The 24309-nt window shown below is 34.8% G+C and overlaps 3 protein-coding genes across 3 annotated transcripts; 1 reads left to right on the top strand and 2 right to left on the bottom strand.

The window, feature by feature from the left end:
* The first annotated feature begins 3802 nt into the window (after positions 1 to 3802).
* LOC134272110 (ferredoxin-fold anticodon-binding domain-containing protein 1-like) lies at positions 3803 to 7602 on the top strand. The gene is made up of 6 exons (XM_062754347.1): positions 3803 to 3897; positions 4069 to 4282; positions 4584 to 4740; positions 5419 to 5622; positions 5979 to 6125; positions 6389 to 7602. The coding sequence occupies exons 2-6, from the start codon at positions 4096 to 4098 to the stop codon at positions 7338 to 7340; spliced, it is 1647 nt and encodes a 548-aa protein (XP_062610331.1). The 5' UTR covers positions 3803 to 3897; positions 4069 to 4095; the 3' UTR covers positions 7341 to 7602.
* Positions 7603 to 8875: 1273 nt separating this feature from the next.
* Positions 8876 to 24301, bottom strand: LOC134272123 (E3 ubiquitin-protein ligase RNF216-like). The gene is made up of 14 exons (XM_062754365.1): positions 24162 to 24301; positions 19110 to 19749; positions 18772 to 18888; positions 18491 to 18584; positions 18251 to 18384; positions 15232 to 15364; positions 14883 to 15028; positions 14370 to 14418; positions 14158 to 14260; positions 13092 to 13170; positions 12693 to 12830; positions 12228 to 12367; positions 9841 to 9992; positions 8876 to 9652 (listed from the first exon to the last, which is right to left on the bottom strand). The coding sequence occupies exons 2-14, from the start codon at positions 19731 to 19733 to the stop codon at positions 8997 to 8999; spliced, it is 2565 nt and encodes an 854-aa protein (XP_062610349.1). The 5' UTR covers positions 19734 to 19749; positions 24162 to 24301; the 3' UTR covers positions 8876 to 8996.
* Positions 22960 to 24006, bottom strand: LOC134272117 (nucleolar transcription factor 1-A-like). Its single transcript, XM_062754355.1, has one exon. The coding sequence runs from the start codon at positions 24004 to 24006 to the stop codon at positions 22960 to 22962; it is 1047 nt and encodes a 348-aa protein (XP_062610339.1).
* Positions 24302 to 24309: the final 8 nt, after the last annotated feature.

The raw sequence follows: 24309 nt of genomic DNA on the forward strand, positions 1-24309 counted from the left end.
GTGTAAAATTCATCGATACGAGTGCCATTCAAAACGTTTCACCCGTTCAAAGGACAAATAAAATGCTGACGACTTTGCTGCACAATGACATGCTGGTGAGATAATTATGTATTCGTTTCAAAAGTATCTGTCTGTAAATAATTTTCCTCCCCCAGGTTTTAAACTGCCCGTGGGAGCTATTGCATATTGCCAGCGACATTGTTACAGTTTAGGTCTCTGTTATAGCTTACAGTCTAAGCATCATTCTTCAAAAAAGGGTTGCTTATGCATCAGATGTAATGAATAAAACTATGGGAGAAGTTAAGTCCATTTGAGGAAGAAATAAACAATAACCTGAAGAAATAAAAAAAATTCAACTATTAAAAGGCGGCAAGAATATACAAATATATACAGGCATGTAGTATCAATTATATCAGCCAGAAAAATTATTTTACAGTTAATTGAAAAAAATGTTCACCATACTTCCCAATACTCCCTGTCTGTTTTATGATAGGAATTATAATTTTAGGCATCAAGTAAATTTTAGAACATTGTCTACACATTCATCTAACACATATTTAAAAAATGAAGATAAATTGAAAGACTTTTAAAGAATTGATTTTTTAAAATATATTTTGACCAACATCACAAAATTTATATAACTGGCCCAAGCTGGCATGAAATAAGCAATTAAATGTTCTACTTTCCTATTTGTAAGTATTATGTGTCCAGTTATAAGGAGCCTACTAGAATAGCATAAAAAAGAATGAACAAATGTTAATAATTGATTTATCAAAAATTCTCATGTTCATAACTAAACCTAAACATAAAAAAAATGCTGGCCTTATAATGAAGAAAGGGGTCTCTTTCAAAATAGATAATTTCAGGGCTGCTGGGTCAGGGGTACCAGGGGGGTACTTTGACTAAAAATAAATTAATGCTTTGAAATCTGCCCTTTGATAAGCAATGGTGCCTCCTTCAAAATTTGTAAAATTCATGGCTTTTTGATTAAAACACGAACCAAATACAATCACTGGAAAGTTGTTACATGATACTCAGGTGACCTATAAGGCCCGTGGGCCTCTTGTTGTTTTTATGACGTCACAAACTAGTCCAATTTTAGAATTTTTTTCAGAAAGAGGACAAAATGGACAAAATTTCAACAATTTTAGCTTTTAAATTTATAGAGCGCATGTTTGTTCAGGATTAATATTTATATATTTCATTGATATTATCATTCTACACATTATATCAAAATATTGATCCTGAACACACATGCGCTCGGTGACTTTTAGTCAAAATATCGACAAAATATGTACATTTTTCTGTAGAATTCATTAAAAACTGAAATTTACGTCATGTTTGTGACGTCATTACGTACATATGATGCCATTACTTATGAAAATAATCAGTGCTTTGAAGTCAGCATATACTCCCCTGTTTAAGAACTTAATTAAATATATCTCCATCAAAGTTGGATTTGAGGGGCAAATATTGCTTATTACCGAATAAAGTTCTTTAGCAGGTACATGTACATTCTTGTTTAAATTAATTAGTTAAGATAATTCAGCTCCTTTTAGATGTAATGAACATTGAACATATTTAAAAACAAGCCATATTTTAACAAATTATTGTTAAATACATGTACCGGTATTGTCAGATGCAAGAACTTTGTTTTCGGAAGCAGACTTTGTGTAATTTTTATGTGAAAATAAAAGTTCTTGCATTGATTTACTAGAATATGTTAATAATAATTTCTGCAAACAAAGTTTGGGGGTGGGGGATATTCCTGTTTACCTGTGTATCTCTTTGTCTGATAATTTCTTGGGTTCCCCAAGGAACTTTTACCAAATGTTTGTTACTTTCTGTTTGGTAAAAAGGAGGGAAGGGGGAGGGGAGGGGGTTGATCCTATGGTCTGCAGATTAATTTCATCATTTATAAATTGCAAAAATTTGTTGTCTTTTTTCATTTTATGTTGTGACCCATTTTTATAAAGTAAGTGAATACTGCTCAATATTTGCGTTTTTTGTTTAACATTGGTGTAATAAATATAATCATTGTCTTACTGATAAAATTCAGATATCTCATAATCCATTAAAATATGTTTTGTACAGGAGTATTGTTTGTTGATCACCTGTTTATGTGAGTGATTTCTATAAATATATGTAGAGAAATATTTAAATGTGTGACTTGTAACGATGCTTTAAACTGAATACATGGTCAAAATAGTTGCATTTTTTTTACCCAGAGAATTGAATATGTGAATTATTTTCAGTTTGTTTTTCTTTTTAAGACTAGATATATTTTAATTTTTTAAGATTTATTTTATGTATAAAGTATGTTATGATGGTGATATCATTTATATTTGAACAGAGACTTATATATCATTCACATATGTTTATACGTCTCTATTTGAATGCCTTGGAAAATTAAATGATTAATGCACAGTGAGTGTATATTGAATTTTGCTTGTTTGATTATTTCAATGTACATTTCATAGTAGTCAACAAGTAGTGTTTGGTAAACACATGCTTATGCCTTACAGTGTATGACAGCTTAAATAACAAGGTTGAAGTTTCTCAAATGCAAGTTAAACTCTAGGGATGGGTATCGCCAAAAAATTTCGTATCGCGATATATTACGATTTTTTCCCACAATATCACGATCAAATCATGATATTTTTAAAAGCAGTTTTTACAATGATTTTATATGAAAAGTCATTATTTTCCTAAAAAATTTGCTTGAAAAACAAAATTTTATTTTCTTGAAATATTTATGTACATGTATATAAAATCAACTATGTTTGGACGATAAGATGCCGTTCTTTTCACGTTTTACAACATTTTTATACTTTCTGTAATTGTAATTTGAAAAGATTAAACGAATAAATGAATAATTTCTGGACTTTATAATATATACCTAAAAACGGTATTTAGGTCTCCATATCACGATACGTATCATGCATCAAAAAATCGCGATATACCGGTATACCGATAAAATCGCACATCCCTATTAAACTCCATGGTCAAGGTCAAAAGGTCAAAATTGTTGATATCCAGAGGAAGGTTACACCTGTAATTACTGTTCAAATGTTATGGCCAAGGTTAAAGTTTTTTTAAGTGGGTCAATTAAGCTGTAAAATCAAGGTCAAAAGATCAAAAATATTTATACCCATCTTGTCACAATGAATACACATGTCAAGTATGAAAGCTCTATGAAAGGATAAAATTTTAAAAAAATTGTTAGAAGTGGGTCAAACTCCAAGGTCAAGATGTCAAATTTGGTGGTACCATAAGAAAGATATACACCTGTGAAATATGAAAGTCATAGCCCCATTCACTCAAAAGTTATGGCCAAGGTTAAAGTGTCTGCAGACAAGAAAACAGCTAGACAGACAGGGCAAAACTATAAACCCCCTGAACCCTTGATTACGGGAGCATAAAAAACAAATATCAAAGTCCAAACAAAACAAAATCCGGGGTTGGGGGTGCCATGATCATGGATTGATTATTTATTTTCTTGTCCATTTGAGGACAGATTTTTTATTTTCAATATTATCGAGAGTAGATTATTTATTCCATCCACCATCCCCTTCAGATTCAAACAGGGTCCTCCCCTTAGTTCAAAAAGAGCACTTGTTCAGATGTCCTTATGTACTACAACCAAAATTACCATTTAAATATCTTACATTTTGACATGAAATATATTAATGAGTGGACAAATTGCTTTATAGAAGATTAGAAGTTAACGCAGCACAAACTGAAATCTAAGCCGACTATTTTATGAACGAGTTATTCAATGTAAAACGAAAGTGAAAGTAACGTTGTTGACACTCGCATCACGACGAATGTTTTTAGAATTTCATAAAGGAATATTAATTGAGGAAGAAATTTTGCGAGCACCGAACTGTTTGGAATGTATGTATATTACCTGTAAAATATTTGCCTGATGGACAGGATAGTTGAGTTACAGCTTTTACATTTTATGTTAATTATTTGTGTCTGTGTGTAACATACGAGTACGCGAGTTTAATTGATCTTTTATGTGTTTTATCAGTTATCATATGACTCGTTGTCTTTTTGTTACAGTGTTTTAACAACTTCCAATTACGACACATGGACCGGACTTTCTGTGGCCAGTTACTTCTGGTAGGGGAGGGGGATTTTTCCTTATCAGTATCTCTTCTGGACTGCCTACCTCAGACTTTGTGGGGAAATATCACGTCTACCAGTCTTGAGACAGAGTCAAGTATACTGAAACACAAGAGTGCATCAGATAACATAAAGTGGCTCACACAGCAAGGTGTGTACTGTGTACTTACATGGTTCAACATACCATTTAACATTTTAATCACTTGAGTTTAAACTTTTTACACTTGCTTTGTGCCAAGAATAAAACCATACATGCTGTTCAACTATGAATTTGAAGCCTTGGCATTTTTTTGGACCTCTACCCTACATTTTTCATTAACTTTCAGTTTGTAATTTGTTTCAGATATCCTCTTCAAGTTCAAGATATTTTCACTTGACTTCTTTAAAAACTACAAATAGATGCTATACCTATATAAAATTAATATATTAATTTTTAAAAACAATTTTTACAGGTGTAAATGTGTATTTGAACACAGATGCTACTCACCTTATAAGCCAGGAAAAAATAAGAACTAAGAAATACAGTAGAATCATCTTCAATTTCCCACATGCGGGTGGTAAATCAAACCACAAGAAAAACCGCAAGCTATTGAAAGATTTCATCTCCAGGTGTGTTGAAGTCCTCCTTAATCCTAATTTGTATTAATTTGATTTTAACATCTTCTTCTGTGAGATTTTAATCTGGAAATATTTCTTTTAAATTTTGCTAAAATTTTAAAAATAAAATAATTACATGTGTAACGGGAGAGGAGAAAATGCAGCGTACCAGACCGGGATTTGAACCTGGGCCCCCTGAAACTCCGGTCAGGTGCTCTACCAACTGAGCTATCTGGCCACCAGCAAATGAACCCGGCTGACCGCCACATTCCTCTCTCCTTAAAGGTCTTTGGCCCTCCAAAGACCTTAACCCAGGCTCATTCCTGGCAGGTCTTTCACCTGTTAGTCCCTGGTGACATGGCACCAAATGTAACAGGAGAGGAGAAAATACAGCGGACCAGACCAGGATTTGAACCCGGGCCCCCTGAAACTCTTGTCAGGTGCTCTACCAACTGAGCTATCTGGCACGGGCGATCGAACCTGGCTGACCTCATGGAATTAAGTGGTGGCGTTTCCAAATGAGTAAAAAATTCTCAAGAGGGATGTTAGACAACATACATGTATATGCAAATAAACTTTACACTCCAAGGGAGAAAATAAGGTGCACACCTTGAAAAAAATATTTAAATTTACTGTCACTAATAGAATTCACAAAGATTTTCGAGTTACAAGATTTTTTTTTATTTCTAGTGCTGTTGAAGTATTGGATGTTGGAGGTGAGATTTACGTTACTCTGTGTAAAGGACAGGGTGGGACTCCGGCAGATAACCCCCGCAGAAAATGGCCTGACAGTTGGCAGGTGGTTGCCATGGCAGCTTGTGCTAATTTAGTCCTTCAAGAAATTGTTCCTTTTCATGCTGACAAACATTCCGAGTACACATCTACAGGCTTTAGGTATGTATATTAGTATTCATGGGATTATTTTATTTAGTTAATTGGGCAATTAACTGACAAAATGCCTTTGTTAGACCTTTCCATAAAGTGTTCAACAGAATGTGTGAAGGGTAATTTTTGTGGTTCAAAATTTTTGCAGTGTGAACCTTCAAAAAAAAAAATCTGTTTTTCCTTTCATTATATTTGCAATGTCATTGATTTGAAATAGGGTACTTAAGAATTATTTTTTGTGTGATTTTGACTGAATGAAACTCTGCCCAAAATAGACAACCTTAGAAATTACCCATTATGCAGTATTCATTTCAGTGAACATGCACATATCAATTTTAAACTTGTACCTTTCTGTTTGTGTTCAGGAGTCAAGACAAGGGATTTAATACAGAGGGAGCTCTAACACACATCTTTGTTCGTACTGAACCCATCCCCATCCCAGACGGGAACATAATAGAGCACCACAAAATGACCTGTCCTTGTAATAAATATGTACAACAAAAAATATCAAGGTACTAGTTATTTGGTTTTTTAATTTAATTTCAAGATATGCATACCGTATAATATTTTATTAGCATATAAATGTATCTTATAGATACACTACAATAATGCCTTTTTGAGACTTAAATATGCACTGCCAGGAAAATTTATGTCATGCTTAAAATTATGGCAAATCATATGTTTACTACTCTTTGTTGTATACTCATCAAAAGAAATTAATTAAAAAAACAAACACCTAACAAACTATTGAAACTGACCATTATTTCTTAATTAGACAACTGCACAGGGAAGATGGAAATCCAGTGTGTTATCTTTCACAAAAACTAGAAGAACTAAACAAGAAGATTAACTTCCAGATTGTTGAGGATGTCTGGGATCCTACAATAAGGAAACCCTCTTACTGTCAATGTCAGATTCCAGAAAACTGTAGTGAGGATGAACAGGAAGCAAAATTATCCACGTTAGGGGCACCACAACAGAATGGTCACCAGAGTTTCCCCGAGGAATTACTATTGGGGCATCCCACCTTATGTTCCCTCCAAAGACTTGTGGATGTTCCTGTTAAATTGGAGTGTCTCCCAGTTATGCATTATATGATTGGGTGTATTCCTTCACCTAGTGATTCAATGCTCTTTCAAAATGTAAATGAATTTTTAGGTGGTATATCCAATGGAACATGCAAAATTGAAATATCAGATACTCAAATTCATATAGAAACCCATTTTACTAATGAGAAAATCTCTCATGAAATAGGACATGTATTTTCTCATACAAAAGATGACACAGTATATGACATATTCTCTTTGAATCTGGACAAATTAGCAGTTCTGTTGTTCCAACTGCCAAATATTCGATTACTGTGGTCAGTAGACAGTCGAGTTGTGGAGGTTTATCAGAGGATATTGAGTTCTGACCCCCCACTTCTCCTCCCAACCATAAGTCTCTATCCCCTCCTATTCTCCCATGATATCAGTTTCTGGGAGAACAGCCAGCTTCCATTCAATGAAGCTGATTTTTTATCTGTAATTCGAGAAGTTTGTGGAGATCTTGTCGTGTGTGTAGAACTCCTGGACAGATTCCACAGTGTAGAACTGAACAAAGTCAGTAGGTGCTATCGCTTGCAGTTCCAGGCTTATGACAGGGCTCTAAGTTACGAAACTTCCTGGAAAATCCAGAGTCACCTCAGACTGTGTGTAGCCAGTGTAATGAAGGTGGAACTCAGGTGAACAAAGCTAGCAGGTGCTACCACCTGCAGTTCCAGGCTTATGACAGAGCTCTAAGTTTTGAAACTACTTCCTGGAAATTCCAGAGCCACCTTAGATTGTGAATATGTAATGAAAGTGGAACTCCGGTAGTAACTACCGGTACCTGAAAATGTATGCAAGTAACCATGGAGGAAGAAATTCCCTATATGAGACTTATTTCAAATGTGCTTTTTAAAATTCATGTATGTTGCTGGGCATATAATAAATAAAGAGGTAAACACATTGTCTTGATGTGATTTTAAATCAAGTAGGTGAATCTTACAATTAAAGGACAAGATGGGTAACAGACGAATCTGGCCCCTTATTTGATATAAAAATCAGAACACTGGTAAAATTGTGATAGTTTGTAGTAAAGAAGTTAAAATGATGCTAACTTTAAGACAAGCACTAATTTTGATTCAAAGCTCACATGGAAGCCACTAGAGGGTGCAGAAATAGGACATTTTCCCGAATTTCCTCAATTCTGGTGGAATTTCATTATATTTGGGATACATTTCTCTTTGGAAAACATAGAGTACAAGCTTGCCTATCTGAGATTTTTACACATATACTGCATATCAGTGTATAAAATATATAAATTTGGTAGATAGGCAAGCGTGTGCTCTATGTTTTCCGAAAGAAAATGTGCTGTAAAATTAAAGAAAATTTGCATAAAATGAGAAATTTCGAAAATTGACCTATTTCCTGACCTCACTGTGACCCCTGTGTATTCTAAATCTTAAAACCAATACTCATTTTGTGGCAGGGGTGAAAACAGGTTTTCATAGATAAACTGTTGGATCATTCTGAAAGACACCCAAAATCGGGGGCCAAATACTGGTCTTTCCCTATCTTGTCCTTTTTTACAGTATTAGGCTTAAAGTAAGCCTTCTTTGATACCATAAAATACGGCCACTCATTCAGCCATCACAATGTAAAACATAATTTAGACACTGTATTATGAGTGAGGCAGTTAAGGGACTCCGACCCTCAGCCAGGAAGGACAACTCTTTAATTTATAATTTAATTCAAAAAGTCTTTAAATGAAGCTTGAAAATTAAATATTTTAATGCAACAATTTTCATTATATGCCTCTCAATGTGCTTCAAGGTTCTTTGCAAAGCTTCATAAATCACTTCTAATTTCATATCATGTTAATAAATATTGGTATCTAAAAATGCTTTTTCAGGAAAAAAATTTCTACTTTTAATTAGACCTTTCTGAGAAGTTCAAAGATCCTTGAAGCACATTGAGAAGCATATAATGAAAATTGTTGCATGAAAAGATTTAATTTTCAAGCTTCATTTAAAGACTTTTTGAATTAAATTATAAATTAAAGAGTTGTCCTTCCTAGCTGAGGGTCAGAGTCCCTTAAGAATGATGGAATAAATTTTAACTGTTTTGAACAGTTTACGCTTTCCAAATTTGTAATTGTACTCTTTCCATGTTTTACTGTGTTGCAAAATAAGTAAGGTTGTTTAAAACTGTATTTCTTTATTGGTTAACTAACATCAGTAACTAAATACCAGTAACAAAAACATTGTAAATTCATTCATTGCAAATTGAACTAAAAAGCATAATGATAAAACAATCAGCATCCTAAGAAGAGTTTTTGAATCCATTCTCACAACCAAAATACTACCTATTTGAAGTGAGATGCATATATTCGATGATATATTCAGGATAACACTGAGTACTGTCGAAGATTACGAATATACTGGGTTTATGTGGAGTATTAACACAGGAATTGAATGGCCTCCCTTTGGGATCGGCGGGATCCTCCGGGGGTTTTCTCATTCCCGGTCGTCCCTGACCCGGTCGTCCAACCAAAACACGGGCCACAAACATGTACTTGTGTTTCTCTCTCAGTATCTGTTTGATATCGGAGATCACTTTAGGCTTGTCTTGAGCTGTAGAGGATTTGGGTTTGCTGGAAGTTTGTGCAGGCTGGTCTGTTCCGAAGGGAGTTCCGTAAGTGATTGTGCCGAATCCAGTCTGACTTCCTATTCCACTGAGTGCATTTGGGTTTTGTGAGGCTCCACTGCTGCCAGAAGAGGGTTGTTGTTGTTGTCCTCCAGTTCCTTGTACTGTGATGAAATATATACTGTTTCCTACTCGCTTAGGAACGATTTGAGCAGAAGGAGGGGGAGCGACTGCATAACTAAAGTGAGCGGGAGGAGCCGCACCAAAACTGAATCCCAACGGTTGATAGGGGTTACTTGGGTTAACAAGCCGACCAGTGAAGTGCTGGCAGTATCCATCTGAGTACTCTGCATGTTTAGCAAAATATGTTCCTGAAAACATACAGAAGACTAGGTTAAGGGAAAAGAAAAAGATAATGCAATTTGATTTTGTCTTGAAGACCTAAAAGTTGGGAGTGGGAAATTTATTCATTCTAAAAAAGCAGTCTTATCTTTTGTAATGGGTAGTTGGGTACATGTTTAAAATGACTGGAGTACACCTTTAGAAATCCACATCTTACCCTGTCCAAAGGCCACCCCATTTTCACCACACATCCTCCAGTCCAGACCAGATCTACATATTGCCTCTATAGCCTCACACTTGGTGCCATGAAATAACTGCTGCTCATTTACCATATTGGGACCAAACTCCTCTGAAATATGCTTTCTAGCCCTACAAGCATAGACATATTTTGCAACACAAAACATACTTAAACAAGTTTCTTTCAGTGAGGAATTGAGTCACTAGGGTGACACACTGACTCCTTGATATAATGAATTATAATTACAAATTAAGGACATACGCAACGTACCTTACCTACTGATAATTTTCCAATATATTCTAAATTTAAACTTATAATATCATTACATGTTCTCAGACAAAAAATCAGCATGCGTTACCAGGGGTTTTGAAAAGATATCGAATTTTGAAAATTTTCGCATTATTTAACTTTGATTCATGTTTTAAGCCAGATGCTATGGCATTCACAATTTTGAAAGAGGCACCATTGATCATAACTATACATTTAGCAGTTGATTAGTTTGGTAACTTAATACCCATAGGCAGGGCAGAGGAACAAAAATGCATTTCAACTAATCAGTAATATTCAGCAATAATCAGTAATGCCCCTACCACACACGAACCCAGACCCTTAGGCCTAGATCCATACATTGCGAAATTTTTGAAAAGGCATCCTTGCTTTTCAAAAATATTTGATTAATACCAAGGAGCAGATTTCAAACAATTCATTCATTTTCAGCATATAAGTACAGCCTCCGCCCCCCCCTGCCTCTATGGTACCCCTGACCCTGGGGCCTTGACATTCACAATCCTGGAAGATTAGGGCCCTTGTTAATAACTATGCACTTAGTTAGTCTATTTAATAACCAGGGGCAGAGAAGAAGATTTTCAAAGAATTCATGTATTTTCACTATATAATCAATAGAGCCCCGCCCTAACACCATAAACCCTGACCCTGGGGCCCTAAAATTCACAGTTTTGGTAGAGGCACTCATGCTCATCATAACTATGCACTTAGTTAGTTTATTTAATACCTAGGAGCAGAGAAGAAGATTTTCAAAGAATTCATGTATTTTCACTATATAATCAATAGAGCCCTGCCCTAACACCAGAACCCCTGACCCTGGGGCCATAAAATTCAAAATTGTGGTAGAGGCACTGTTGCTCATCATATCTATGCACTTAATTAGTTGATTTAATACCTAGGAGCAGAGAAGAAGATTTTCAAAGAATTCATGTATTTTCACTATATAATCAATAGAGCCCCGCCCTAACACCAGAACCCCTGACCCTGGGGCCATAAAATTTAAAATTGTGGTAGACGCACTCTTGCTCATCATATCTATGCACTTAGTTAGTTTATTTAATACCTAGGAGCAGAGAAGAAAGTTTCCTAAGAATTCATGTATTTTCACTATATAATCAATAGACCCCCCAACACCAGAACCCCTGACCCTGGCACTATAAAATTCATAATTTTGGTAGAGGCATTCTTGCTCATCATAACTATGCACTTAGTTAGTCTATTTAATAACCAGGGGCAGAGAAGAAGATTTTCAAAGAATTAATGTATTTTCACTATATAATTAATAGAGCCCCGCCCTAACACCAGAACCCCTGGCCCTGGGGCCATAAAATTCACAATTTTGGTAGAGGCACTCTTGCTCATCATAACTATGTACTTAGTTGGTTTATTTAATAACCAGGAGCAGAGAATAAGATTTTCATAGAAATAATGCATTTTCACTATATACTTATTTAGCCCCGCCCTAGCACTAAAACCCCTGACCCCAGGGCCATGAATTTCACAATTTTGGTAGAGGACTCAATGCTGATTACAATCATGCAAACAGTTTGACTGCTTGATGTCCAGGAGTAAAGTAGAAGATTTTTAAAGATTGCATTAATTTTAGTGGTTTTGGCCCCACCCCTCAGGCCCCAGGGGGCAGGGATCATGAAATTCACAATTTTTGTTCCCCTTCACCCATAGATGTTTTGTGCCAAATTTGGTTGAAATTGGTTGAGTGGTTGCAGAGGAGAAGCTGAAAATGTTCAAATGTTAACGCACAACGCACGACGATGGACGAAAACAGATAGCAATAGGTCACCTGAGTTTACTCAGGTGACCTAATAAAAATGTACAAAAATTACAAAACATTAATTCCAGATATTTTTATCATCAAAAATTGTTTTAGAAGAGGTGTACAAATCCACATATGGAAATTTAAAATATTGCACACAAGTCCTTCATTTAGTGGAACTCTTCAACTCCAGGGAAGAGCCCATTAGAGTTCAAACTACGTTGCGTATGACCTTAAAGAAGTAAAATTACTGAATTTATCAACAGTTAGTTCTTCCTTGTATAAATAAAACTCATCCTATACTTACAGACTAAATTTTTGCCACAACCTTGGATTTTGAACTCTGTGTATGGATATAGGATGAATGTGACGCATTGATGAACAAAATAAATCTTTAATCAGAGTAAACTCCCTTCCTTGTCTATCCAACTCAACCAAGATAAAATCCTAAAATTTCAAAATAATTTCTTGCTATTAAAAATATACACAAAGTAGATTTTTAGAATCTTTTTGGCCGCTAGTTTTTAGATTAAATGGAAGTAAAACATAATTAATACATAATAAATGAAACACTGAATTCAAGTTTGTAACAATGTGCACATTAAAATTTACATCTCCTTTTTACATGAAAATTTTAACATTTAAGTGAATTTACCAGTTATCAAATAAATAATTAAACTAAAATTTTTATTTAACTATTCACAGTTAGCATTAGTATTCTCTGATATTTTGAACTTGGCAAACTTTGAAATGGCCAACTAATGAGACCCACCTGTTGTTCGTCTGGCATTGGATGCCAGTATCGGGGCAGTTCCAGATGTTCTTTACTCTCCTCCGACAAAGTCATGAAAGCAGTGCAAGATTTGTGGTCTTTCTCATTCCATAGCTTCTTACAGTATTTACAGCTTAACTGTAATAAAACATTTTATTTAAAGAACTGAAATCATATAACACACAAATGGTCCAATATTAGCTAGCCCCATACTGTTAGCAATTTATTATCTGATTATAGAACATTCTTTCTATGTATGCTGTATGCATTAGTAAGTGGGGCCCTGCAATGTTGTTAATGAGTGTGAATTTGGCTTTACTGCTATACATGTATACTTTAGCAACTTGATGGATGGGAATTCTTGAAATTTTAACATAAACACCTGTCCAGTGGACTTACTTTCACACAGTCTGGGTTGGGACATAAAAATTTCTTCAATCCGTGGTCAACAGCAACAGGAAACTCACAAAATGGACAGCTGAAGGGTAGAAATGTACCAGAAAATGATAATTGACCGATATACCAGAAAATGTACATTGAGCTGAATGAAGACAAGACTTAACTTATCCACTTAAATTTCTTAATATGAAATAGGTGAAAGTATTAACTTTTATTAATAATACAAACCATAGTGAAACTAGATATACCGTATAAAAGCATGTATATTAAATGAACTAAACCTATGGAAGCTGAAAAGGTAAACATGCTCACTGACAGGAATATCTGTGTAGTGTACACATTTCAAACATATTACAAAACAGGTTTTAAACTTGCATGTACAACCCCTATATTTACATTTCCAATGTCTTTGTCCGAGATAAAATTACCAATTGTAAATGTAATTGATTTCCTCATGAATGTTTTGGCGCGGTTCCAAAAAAAACCACGTGCAGGGCGGGACAACACCTAGAGAGAAGCAGGCTTGGAGCCCGTGGATTGGCGGAATCAAAGCATGTAAATATAAGGAATAACTGTCATATTTTTCGAATTCATGAAGATGATCAATGGATTGGCTTGTGTGATAATTTTATGCATAAACGCCTTTGGCGTTTATGCAAATTATCACACAAGCCAATCCATTGATCACTTCATGAATTCGAAAAATATGACAGTTATTCCTTAATAAATGTATCTGGAGAGCCACACGTGAATCAATCTAATTAAATTAGATGTTAATAGATCCACTTTCATACTTGCTACACTAACATCTAACAATATCCCATTGAGTTTCACGTCAGATGTCAAATTATATAAACCAATCAAATCATTGACTGCAAAATCTTTGTATATTTGATGAAGCGAATAAGTCTAGAGTTGTTCTGAATTTGACCTCGGACGTGATACTCTTTGGGATGTTGTTAGATGTTATTGTAGCAAGTATGCCAGCGGATCTAACATCTAATTTTAATTAGATTGCACCTGAATAGTAAAAAAAACATAAATGTACACTGGGTAAGGAGCAAACCTGTGAAAATCCTCCATTTTTGTAATTGACTCCAATGCCTTCTTGTTCACTTTTTCTTCCAAAAGTTCCATGATCAGTGGTGGTAATACTTTAGATGCCTGGCCTTCAAACAAAATGTTAATAACTCTTTACAAATAAATCAGGTATTATTAACTCATTTTTTGGTAGTGTAATACATAGAGTGAAATATGAAAGTAAAATGATTAACTTACTTTCAGGAATGTATGTTTCACAACCATTGATGGGACATGGAATCTGTGTCTAAAATGAAAAAAATACTGTTGAGTCTTCAGTGCTACTATTAATTATTTGTAAATTATTCAAAACATAAATCGTTTACAGACACACAATACAACAGTTTATCAAATCCTTATTAAATTTTGGTGAGTAATACAAAAATAGAATATGAATTGCAAACAGCCTATCATTACATGTTACATGAATGTGGACATGCATGTAAAACTTTAAAAATGTTATTCCCTCCTTTCATCTACCAACTACCAACAGTCTACCAATACATTCACTGTCATGTTGCCAATCTTTTTAAAAATAATATTAAGTTTCTTTTTTGTTTTTTTTTTAAATCCTTCAAAAGGTATAATTATGGTAGCTACTGATCTTGCTAGCAAACCACACTGATGGAGGTTGACAACTGTAGATTATACCAAGACAGAAGACCTGTAGTTTCCAATGTAAGAATCTGGACAATTATTTTTAATTTGTACCTCTTGACTGTCAGGGGAGATAACCTTCTTGACCTGCTTTTCGACACAGGATTTACAGACGAGATGATCGTTACAGCACTGACTGAGGAACGTCGTGTCGTGACTCTTGTTACACCCATCACACTTTAGCTGGGAGGAGGACACCTCTATAACAGACAATAACATACAGTATTTTATTTACAAAATTATCAAAATACTTGAGTTTTATGATTGAACTTGGTTGTAAAATTTCCAAAACTTCTGAATTAAATGCTTGATTATCTATATGTTTCTTTCTTCATTTACTGGTAAATTTATTAAGGAGAAAAAATATTTTGGAGATATGCGTCTTTTCATACTCCATACTTGCCTGCAAAGCTGACAGGGTGTTTCTCTGTTGTTGCATTTAACAATATGACATCACTGTCTGAAGAATAACTATAATTATTGTCAACACAGCCATCCATTTCCATCATATTAACATCAGATTGACAAGGAGATACCTGTTAAAAACATACATGTGTAGTTCTTGTAATAATGAAGACATAAGATGAAGCTTCATTTTCTATCTCAACTTTTGATTATGCTATTATACCATTGCATGCAGTTTTTATGAGTGCAGGTGAATGAAATTTTCTTACCCAAACATGGTTTTCACAACAACAAAAAATCTTCAATATAAATATTAGCATTTTTATTATCTCCTGTAATTCTTTTTCTCTTACTGTAAGATGTGAAAGCAAAATGCAAATGTAAGTAAATTAGGGATGTCAAATCGGTCAATTTTTAATACTTGGTTACTCGGACGATTTTCCGATCGAGTACCCGGGTACTCGGTAAAAGTGTAAATAAATATGAACAAGTAAATTGATGAATATAAAACATTGTAAACTCTTGTAGAAATAAAACCACATACTCTGATAGGAGGTTTACCCATTAGTGTATTTCTTTTGTAACAACGATGAGCACTTCCTGCCCGATGAAATTTGATATTACATCGTTTATGTTCAATTTATTTATCAGATAAACACAAGAAATAAAATCATAAGTGGTTCAGAGATTTTTTGTTTTAAAAAATAATCTGCTCCGTATATTGTAATGTAACTCTTTGTTGCATTTGACGTCCAGGTATCAGTCGTACAGTTTGACTTGAAGTTGATCAAGTTCGCCTAACAGAGCGGATTTACGGTTTTAGTACACATTTCGATCATAGATTTTCTATGGGACGGTATTTCGTAGTTTGGTGCAATGATGGCCATCAGTTTTTTTAAGCCTTTGGCTTCAACCATTTGTATTGGCAGGTAATCAAACACAACCATATCAACAATCGTGCGGGCAATATCATCTGACTCTTTTCTCGAGAATTTTTAAGGCTTCTTGCGGAATCCACAAGATTGTCAAATTTATTTAATCATAATAGACCTTAAACGATGTTCAGTGAAAACAAATAATTAAAATTAATCAAAAAATAAGGATAGAAGACAGCCAATGGTGAGAAAAGCCAGGTAACAGGTACTTGGTCACAATAATTACTGTATAAACACTGCCACTGGCGATAACGGTCATTTAGAGGAGTGGGAAACCCTAATTACTGTATGTACAAGTGTAATGAGTATTTTACGTTTTAAAACAGATTGTTTGATGCACTAAGAAATAAGCTTAGAAATATTAAACAAGAGGCCCACGGGCCTTATAGGTCACCTGAGTATTGTGTAACAACTTTCAAACAATTAAATTTGGTTCGTGTTTAAACCGGAGGCCATGAAATTCACAATTTACAATTTTGAAAGAGGCACCATTGCTTATCATAATTATTAACTTAGCATGCTTACTCTATTTACTTAATACCCAGAGGTAGATCAGAGAAACAAAGAGACTTTATAACCAGTTGTGCACCTCACCCCAAAGGAACTACTGACCCAGGGCCATATATTTCAAAATTTTGCAAATTTTATCATAAAATGGTTGATTAATACCAAAGAGCAGATTTCAAAGCATTAATTCATTTTCAGGCTATGTAACCCCCCCCCCCCCTTTGACCCTGGGGGCATTAAAAACCACTTTGCTAGATGCACCTTTCTTCATCATAAATATATATATACTTGGATCATTGGCTTAAAACCCAGAAGCGAAGAAAAATATTTACAAAGAATAAATGTATTTTTACTATATAATCAATACAGCCCTGACTTAACACCAGAATCCATAAAATTCACAATTTTGGAAGAGGCGCTCTTGCTCATCATAACTATGTGCTTAGTTAGTTAATCTAATACCCAGGAGCAGAGAAGAAGATTTTCAAAGAAATAATGCATTTTCACTATATAATCTATAGAGCCCCGCCCTAACACCAGAACCCCTGGCCCTGGGGCCATAAAATTCATAATTTTGGAAGAGGCACTTTTACTAAGCATAACTATGTACTTAGTTAGTTTATTTAATTCCCAGGGGGCAGAGAAGAAGATTTTCAAAGAAATAATGCATTTTCACTATATTGTCTATAGAGTCCCGCCCTAACGCCAGAACCCCTGACCCTGGGGCCATAAAATTCACAAATCTGGAAGAGGCACTCTTGCTCATCATAACTATGTGCTTAGTTAGTTAATCTAATACCCAGGAGCAGAGAAGAAGATTTTCAAAGAAATAATGCATTTTCACTATATAATCTATAGAGCCCCGCCCTAACACCAGAACCCCTGACCCTGGGGCCATAAAATTCACAATTTTAGTAGAGGACTCAATGCTCATTACATTCATGCCAATAGTTTGCCTGCTTGATGTCCAGGAGTAAAGAAGAAGATTTTTATAAATTTCATTAATTTTAGTGGTTTTGGCCCCACCCCTCAGGCCCCAGAGGGGCGGTGACCATGAAATTCACAATTTTTGTTCCCCTCCACCCATAGATGCTGTATACCAAATTTGGTTGAAATTGGTTCAGTGGTTTCAGAGAAGAAGCTGAAAATGTTCAAATGTTAACACACGACGCACGACGGACGACGACGGATAGCAATAGGTCACCTGAGTTACTCAGGTAACCTAAAAATATACGTATCCGAGTAACCGAGTACCGATTTAGTATTCGATACTCGGACGTTCGATCGAGTAGCCGGTTAACCGGGTACTCGTTGACATCCCTAAAGTAAATCAAAGCTCCAACCCCCTACCCCCTTGTTGCAACTTTTTTTGAAGTATGCATCAAAGTCACCAATCTCAGGAATTTCTTACTACAGTCCAAGTCAGTTATGAGGGTTAAAACATAAGAAAAGGTTATTGGGATTGCATCTTAAGTTTGACATATCCCTGGTACATGTATTTCAAGATATTGGTGTTCGAGATAATGAGGTTCGGCTGTATTCCTGTGTCTTTTTCACGTGACTTTTTCTTCATACCTGCTGATTTTTTATTTTCTCTGCTGGTGCCTTTCCTTTGCTGCTAGAGGCAAATGACCCTTTCTTCCACTTTCTCGTTCTTGAATGTAAAATGGGCATGTCATCTGTCTGTCCAGAAAGTGATGAACTTGATTCTAAAAAAAAAAGTTTTTCATAGACTTACAGAAAGTATACTTCATATAAATTTCAAAAGTGCTTACAGTATATGCACATAAATTTTACAACTGCCATATCACTTACCTTGTTTTAGAATATTTGGGCGAGGATTCCCCATTGCTGTCTGTACGTCTTGTGAGGATGTTTGCCTCCCCAGTGATGATGATGAAGATAGTTCCTGGTAAAAATAGTCCACATATCACTAACACAAAGAAAATATTATCATCAACAGCTCTGTCACAATTATTGTTTATCACTGTCAGTCACAGATACTAGAGCAAAGGAGGAGTGGTTGGGGCTGAGAATATACATGTACTGGTATATAAATACAAAAGTGATAAAGGATTAAGATAAAAAATTCTTACCTGTGTTGTTAGAATAAATTCAATCACTCTCTGCAGGATGTCATCCCCATTTAATTGTTGTAATTCATCAAAGATTTTCTGAATTGTGATTTCTTCTATGTCTGGAAACATTTCTCTCTGGAAAAAAATATTAGTCAGCAAATTGGTACATAAACTTGCTTTGTAACTAAATATCATTTTGATCCCAGCCTTCTTAAAGAGCTGTTCTGTAGGGCAAACTTGCGAGATTGAAAATACCCCATGCAGCTTACATCATTCCTGTCTGCTACTGTAAAAAGCATTTGACGATATATTACATATTTTCATGCTTCAGGTGAAATAAAATTAAAATTACATACCACCACTTTAAAATCATCTGTTGAAAGTGAATTCTTTCTGAATGTATCTGCCCTTGGAGAAGAACTCTTTTGGACAGATTTATCAGCAGCTCTGCTTCCTTGATCAATGTTTCTATCATTTGTCCTTCTCCTTACAACCTTTTCATTCTTTGCTTCCTTAGGCACTTTTGGTGATAACTTGAAAATTTTAGACAAGTTACATTTGTCAAAATTTTCCTCAGAAAAATCTGAGTGCCTCTTTCTTGATTTCGCAGTATCCTGAATTTGGAGTTCACAACTAGTGTCTTTCACAAGGAATGATTTTCCAGGTTGAAGCAGTGTTTCTGAATCTGAATCATATTCCAAACCATTGTTTGTGTCTGAGGATTTGAATTTTTTTCTCTGAAAGACAGGAGAAGAAAATTCATCTTTGATGTTGTCATAATCTTCCAGTTCTTCTTCAATGGGAGTGGTAGTCTTTCTCTTCGGGGGACCTTCAGAAGAACTTGGTCTGTTACAGGATGTAGAGGGTTCTGAGGGTCGTTCATCATAGTATGCTGTGTCAGTGGATCTGGAGTCATCTTGGTCAAGGTCAAAGTTTTGGGGCGTGTCACTCAGGTCAAGGTCATCTTTCTCCTGAGACATCTCCAACTGAATGTCTCTGAAAAGAATATACATTTTTTTAAAAATAAAATTTAAAATAAATATCCGATAACCAGTAGACAAACTAGAAAATATCAGCAAGGGCCCCGCCATGGGGTAGAGTACATAAACAATTAGAATAAAGCAACAGCAACATGTATTTTAACCCCTATTCTTAAAATTTCAACATAATTCCTGAATATTCAAAAACCTGAAAATAATATTCTTGTATTTACATTAGGCTTTACAATTATGAATCAATATTCAAATATCATGAAAATTCTAGGCTACGTGAGTATTAATGATGGGGTTCAAACAAAAATAAATTATAAAAATTTATATTTAAATCCACAATTGGTCATATAGTGAAAATACATGTACATTAATAATTTTCAAATGTATATCCGACAACCAGTAGACAAATTAAGTGCATGGATGTCATGAGCAAGAATCTACCCCACCACCCCAGCTCCAAACTAGAAGACATACAGAATCAAACTTAGCATCAAAATATGTCTTTCTGCCTATTAAACTACCATACCAAATTTAAACTTGATTGGGCAACCATAAAAAAAGTTATTAGAAAAAAACAGAAAATTTGTGGACGGAAGAGTGACAGACGGACAGACAGACAGACAGACAGACGGACGGACGGACGGACAGACAGAGTGATTTAGGGCACCCGCAAAGAATCAGAATTGTTGAATACATTGCACCAGGTTACAGGTACTTATTTAATCCTCCTTTCCTTCTCCAAAAATTATTCTTCCATCACATATTTACAATGGATTCCATATGGAAAATCAATAAAAAAAATGTAGAATAAATTTGATTAAACAAATTATACCAGCTGGTATTATAAAAAAGATTTTGCTCTGTGTTCCTTTGAAATTTTTTGACTCATGACTAGATGCCACCATTTACAGTTGGATTGTGAGCCTATTTTTATTCAGCAATTTTTACTAGCATTGGTCAGTCAACTACCTTTTACTCCTTAATTCTAAGACACATTCTTTAGCCAAAATGTATATTTTATCCACCTCCCAAACATTTATAGTTGTCTCTACAGGCAATAAACTTCCTTGAAGTGAATTTTCAGCAACCTAACAAATAATTTTAATTAAGCGAGTTTATCACTTGTAGAGGCGACTATAAAGGGTTGGAAGAAAGATAAAATATACAGATTAGTCAAATAATGTGCCTAGGATTAGGGAGTGAAAGGTAGTTGACTGACCAATGCTAGAAAGTGGTGATATTCTCCCCAAAAGTGCGCAAAAAATATTGCGCCGTAATTTGCACCTTTTTTGCATTACAGGATCTGTAGCGTTATGGTCAAAGACAAATATAAAACAAGAGGCCCAGGGGCCACATTGCTCACCTGAGCAATTGACTAGGAAAATGCACATAACAGATCAGAACTGAAAGTTTACTGGGGGGACTTGAATTTTAACCCCCCAGGGGGTCATGATTAGAATCTACACTACCTAGGCTAAGGATGATTCCCTATATTCACTAAGCATGGCTTTGAATTACTTGAAAAGAAAAGATGATTTTAAAAGGTTTCCCTATATATTCCTATGTAAAACTTTTATCAGCCATTTGGCCCCACCCTACCCCTGGGGGTCATGATTTGAACAAACTTGAGTTTCTTCTTTCCTGTCTCAATGGTTCTTGAGAAGAAGATTTTTCCTTTATATTCCTATGTAAAACTTTGAAATTTTAGTCCCACCCTATCCCCGGGGGTCATAATTTGAACAAACTTGAATCTACATTACCTGAGGATGATTCCACATGAGTTTCATCTTTCCTGGCCCTGTGGCCAGAAGATTTTTTAAAAATGCCATTAATTTTTCTCTAATTCATAATTATCTCCCCTTGGAAAAGGGTGTGGCCCTTCATTTGAACAAACTTGAATCCCCTTTACCCAAGGATACTTTGTAGCAAGTTTGGTTGAAATTGGCCCAGTGGTTCCTGAGAAGAAGATGAAAATGTGAAAAGTTTACGACAACAACGACGACTACAACAACTACAGCGACGACGAGGACGACAGACAACGGACAAATTTTGATTAGAAAAGCTCACTTGAGCCTTCGGCTCAGGTGAGCTAAAAACCATAATGCTACAGATCTGCAGCTATTAGAGCCTATGAGTAATTGATGGACCTTCTAAGTTGGAACCCACAGTTAATATGGTACTCATTGGTTTCCACCTTGACAGGGAGATTTGAACCTTCAAAGCAAGAATCAACTCCTTTCTTCTCAATTCTGAAATGAAAGTTCTAACCCCTGTAACACATGGGTGACTGACAATGTTGACTCAGGGCAGTGAACAGGTAGATTCCTCTGTTCATCACTTAACACCTCTGCTCAAGTCAAAGACTACATAATCATTTCTTTAAGTAATCTAATTATTTGCAGTTGTAAAATACAAATTTTATTAATATTTAATTTATTCAGTAATAATGTTTAAATCTGTCACCCTCTCTAACATGTCTAAATTTTGGCGACTGGGGAAATTTTATAAATAATATCATAAACAATTTAAAGAAAATAGTTCGCTGTGAGAAATATTTGCAAGTAAAAGATTGTGAAACTGGTGGAACTATTTGCAAGCAATTTGAAGGTGGTATACAGTGTCCATATGACTGAAATAAGATACCCTAACTTTAAAATTTACATTTGTGCAATTAAAAGGCTTTTATCTCATTGCAAATCTTACATGTACTTGTACAGTGTAGTACGATTATAACACAGACTTCCTGTGAAGTACTGGAAATATATGATACAATATTCATTTTGAGCACCCCTTGCCACTGAAGTAAGATTTCAATTTTTATTTTGCAGTAAAGACAAAAAACCACAATACACATCATCTCAGGTTTATTCTTTTTCAACAAATAAACATAAAAAAATATGAACTCATCACACTTTAGTTTACAGATATTTTATTCCAACTCGGCCTACTCCAAAAACAAGTACTGATATTTTAGTTTAAATGACAGTAAACATGGTAAAATTCTATGAAATCATAGCCTAATGAATTGAATTTAAAAGTTTCTATATAAAATAGTTTATCAAACAACTTTGAAAAAAAAATTAAAAGTGAGGAGGTCTACAACACTGAACATTTAATTAATTTAACCCCATCATGTAATTTATTTGTAATATATTATGCACAATAACCTGTTAGCAAATAGATGCATATCTCTGTTACAACTATAATACAACTGTTAACTATGCACATTACTCTTCTTTCCATGCATCACACACAGTTCCTTCCAAACTTGAATAAGCCTTGTATATCCTTTTTGTTCCAACATATTTTGCCACTGCAGTCTTTCTTTTTCAGCTCTTTCCTTTTCCTTCTTGGCCATTTCTTCAAATGTCCCCTTTTGTTCTCTTGAAAGCTTGTTGTATAATTCTGACTGATTTTTAACTGTTACCCCTAGTTCTTTTCCCAAATCTGATGACAAGAAAAGATTCCTTGCAGATCTAGCTTTTGTGGGTTTAATTCCAGCTAAATGATCAAGAACCATTTTCACTTCCTTTAATTCTAAAATGGGGAAAATTTCATCAAAATCCTTGTTTTCAATCAAAGACAACATCCATTTTGAAAGTTCATCTAAGTATGATAATTTATCTTCTTCTCTTATTCTATTAGCTTCTTGACTGAGTCTATCTCTCTCATCCTCTGTCAAAGTCTTCCATTTCTCTTGACGGATTGCAATTTTTTTAAGTCCTTTATGTTCTCCCTCTTTAGTAGAAAAGGTTTGAAGATCTTCTTCTGTTAAGGTGACCAAACTGAGTACATTAAAACGCTTCAGAGAGGGTTTATTTGTCTTTTTCAAAGTTTTTGTTTTTATTTTCTTCTCCATTTTCTCTAGCGCATTTAAAAGTAATTCATCTTTAGCTTCAAGTGGAAGATCTTCTACCATTTTTCGATATCTCTCCTGGTCTTTTTTAAGTTTTTCTGCTTTTTCTTCATACTTCAAAAGTTCACCAATTGCAAGCGATTTGTACTCCTCTGACAATCTTTCTCTGACTTTGTCAGAATGGTCCTTTTGAACTCTTTTAATGTTTTCAGCCACAAAAACACTATACGGAGTTGGATTAGCTTTCCTCAAAATGAAAGTCTCTGGATTCATGAGAAAATCATCATCCTTCTTATTAGAAATGCTGAAGGATTGTCCAAAACAAACTCTGCTAACTGTCAGTAAATTTTCAGTACAACGGGTTGACACAAATTTAAATGTTGGATTTTTCAGGATAGAAAACATATTTGTGAAGACATTAAAAAACAGCAAAAATCAGCCGCAATTTTTGTTATGTTGACCTTGACATTGGCTGAAAAATATTTTTCTTGCCAATAAATTGGTGAAAATAAATTAAATACAATTTTTTACCACTGTAAAAACGAACAGAAAACAAATACCTTTAAAAAAGAACAAATCTTCTGCTTTTCCTTTCTGTTCCTTTGACTTCCGATTTCCTAACACAAAACGGTGTCATACATGCGCTTTGATTGCGTGCGTGATTTCGCTTTGATTTCAAACATTTCTCTCACCACTACACTGACTATT

This window comes from Saccostrea cucullata, unplaced genomic scaffold (genome assembly GCF_032062105.1).
Source record: "Saccostrea cucullata isolate Sc308-1 unplaced genomic scaffold, CSIRO_AGI_Scuc_v1 ctg594, whole genome shotgun sequence".
NCBI classification, from domain to species: domain Eukaryota; kingdom Metazoa; phylum Mollusca; class Bivalvia; order Ostreida; family Ostreidae; genus Saccostrea; species Saccostrea cuccullata.

Coding starts and splice junctions, on each gene's coding strand:
- LOC134272110 (XM_062754347.1), top strand. CDS start 4,096: ATGGACCGGACTTTCTGTGGCCAGTTACTTCTGGTAGGGGAGGGGGAT. Junction 5,623..5,978: donor TACACATCTACAGGCTTTAG/GTATGTATATTA, acceptor GTTTGTGTTCAG/GAGTCAAGACAAGGGATTTA. Junction 6,126..6,388: donor GTACAACAAAAAATATCAAG/GTACTAGTTATT, acceptor TTTCTTAATTAG/ACAACTGCACAGGGAAGATG.
- LOC134272123 (XM_062754365.1), bottom strand. CDS start 19,733: ATGTCTCAGGAGAAAGATGACCTTGACCTGAGTGACACGCCCCAAAAC. Junction 14,261..14,369: donor TGAAACATACATTCCTGAAA/GTAAGTTAATCA, acceptor TTTTGTTTGAAG/GCCAGGCATCTAAAGTATTA. Junction 12,831..13,091: donor CCAACCCAGACTGTGTGAAA/GTAAGTCCACTG, acceptor GTTTTATTACAG/TTAAGCTGTAAATACTGTAA.
- LOC134272117 (XM_062754355.1), bottom strand. CDS start 24,006: ATGTTTTCTATCCTGAAAAATCCAACATTTAAATTTGTGTCAACCCGT.